At 49.9% G+C, this 1,999-nt stretch overlaps 1 protein-coding gene across 1 annotated transcript; it reads right to left on the reverse strand.

Moving 5' to 3' along the window:
• Positions 1–369: 369 nt before the first annotated feature.
• LOC132226377 (serine/arginine-rich splicing factor 1-like) lies at positions 370–1,437 on the reverse strand. Its single transcript, XM_059681080.1, has 2 exons — positions 729–1,437; positions 370–617 (listed from the first exon to the last, which is right to left on the reverse strand). The coding sequence occupies exons 1-2, from the start codon at positions 1,333–1,335 to the stop codon at positions 478–480; spliced, it is 747 nt and encodes a 248-aa protein (XP_059537063.1). The 5' UTR covers positions 1,336–1,437; the 3' UTR covers positions 370–477.
• Positions 1,438–1,999: the final 562 nt, after the last annotated feature.

The raw sequence follows: 1,999 nt of genomic DNA on the forward strand, positions 1-1,999 counted from the left end.
GCAACAACACCCGTAACTGAGTCTTGCATTAGGTACACAATACTCCAGGAATCCCTTTATTTCCTCGGCACACAGGCGCTCTGTCACTGTTTTCTGTTGGGGTCCAGCCCCAGCAGGTCCAGGGGTTCCCAAAGGTGTGGACCGAGTCAGCAAAGAAGGAATGACAGGGAGGCAGCGTTCAGTTGATCAGCATAGCTAGGTTCTTCCTTTCTTCTCCTGTTACATCTGTATTTATAACATTTTTTTAAAAAACATATATTTTATTGATTTCTTACAGAGAGGAAGGGAGAGGGATAGAAAGTTAGAAACATCGATGAGAGAGAAACATCCATCAGCTGCCTCCTGCACACCCCCTACTGGGGATGTGCCGGCAACCAAGGTACATGCCCTTGACCGGAATGGAACCTGGGACCTTTCAGTCCGCAGGCCGAGGCTCTATCCACTGAGCCAAGCTGTCTAGGGCCGTCACCAATTATCTTATGTACGAGAGCGAGATCTGCTATGACGGGGAGAATAGTGTGGTGATCCTCTGCTTCTCTTTGGGGAGTAACTGCGACTCCTGCTGTTGCTTCTGCTACGGCTTCTGCTACGGCTTCTGCTACGGCTTCTGCTACGGCCTCTGCTACGGCTTCTGCTACGGCCTCTGCTACGGCCTCTGCTACGGCTTCTGCTACGGCCTCTGCTATGGCTTCTGCTACGGCCTCTGCTACGGCCTCTGCTACGACTACCGCTTTGAGATCGAGATCTTTCATAACCTGGACTTCTGGGCCCATCAGCTTTAACCCGGATGTAGGCAGTTTCTCCCTCATAAGATCTAAACTTAGTGTTATCCAGTTTTCGAACTGCATAGGTCATATCTTCTTTCCGTACAAACTCCACGATACCAGTGCCATCTCGGTAAACATCAGCATAACTTACATCACCTGCTTCACGCATGTGATCCTTCAAATCCTGCCAGCTTCCACTTGGAGGCAGTCCAGAGACAGCCACTCTGTTCTCAGGTCGCCTGGATGGGGGGCCATAGCGGCCTCGGGGTGCTCCGCCACCTCCACCCCAGTAGCCCCTTCGAGGAAACTCAACCCGCAGACGGTATCCATCGTAATCATAGCCGTGGCGACCATTCACCGCATCTTCCGCGTCTCGCGGGTCCTCGAACTCAACGAAGGCGAAGGGTGGTCCTCCGCGGTGATTCTTGAGATAGATGTCGCAGATAGCGCCGTATTTGTAGAACACATCCTCAATGTCCTTGGTTCGAATGTCTGGAGGTAAGTTACCCACGTAGATGCGACAATCGTTGTTCCTTGCCCGGCCACGAATCACACCACCTCCGGACATGGCGACAATGAAAAGCACAGACTCGAGAGCAGGCCTTCCCACCAAGCCTAGCACACGGGAGAGTGAACCTGCAGCGACACCTCGGCTCCTGCGGCCCCTCCAAAATGGAAATAGAAAGTGCACTCTGTATTTATACCGTTTGATTTTAATCCTATCCATTCTATTTCAAAGGTTAGGGCGTTTGTTATCTACAGTCCAAGGTCACTACTCTATTGTTCTGTTAAGCTATAAGGAAGTAACTGAAGGAGATTATCCTAAGGAAAGATTATGTAGTTTAAGCTGATTGTTCGAAGTTAAAGTGATTAACTACCAGCCTGGCACTTAGTTAAGGGGTTTTACTGTTAATCCCTACCTCCAGGGGAAAATCCCCACTTGGGGAAACAACCTTTCCCAGAGAGGTGACCTTGGTTAAAACGCATAGCGCTAAGAAGGGGAGCAAACATATTAAGAACAGTATGCCATATACCCCAGGTCCCTTGAAACATATGCTGTGCAGATGTTTCTTCCCTGCAGCGACTGTGTCAAGCAGCAAGGATGGACCGGCTTCCGGCAAATTCCCCCCTTTTTATTTTTTAAATGATAGCGCGTGTAAATCAGCGGCCACCTCTTGGATTGGGTTGTTTAAGACTCGGAAGACCTGTTTGTGACTTTGCCAACAGGTCAG

Source organism: Myotis daubentonii, chromosome 2, assembly GCF_963259705.1.
Source record: "Myotis daubentonii chromosome 2, mMyoDau2.1, whole genome shotgun sequence".
NCBI lineage: Eukaryota > Metazoa > Chordata > Mammalia > Chiroptera > Vespertilionidae > Myotis > Myotis daubentonii.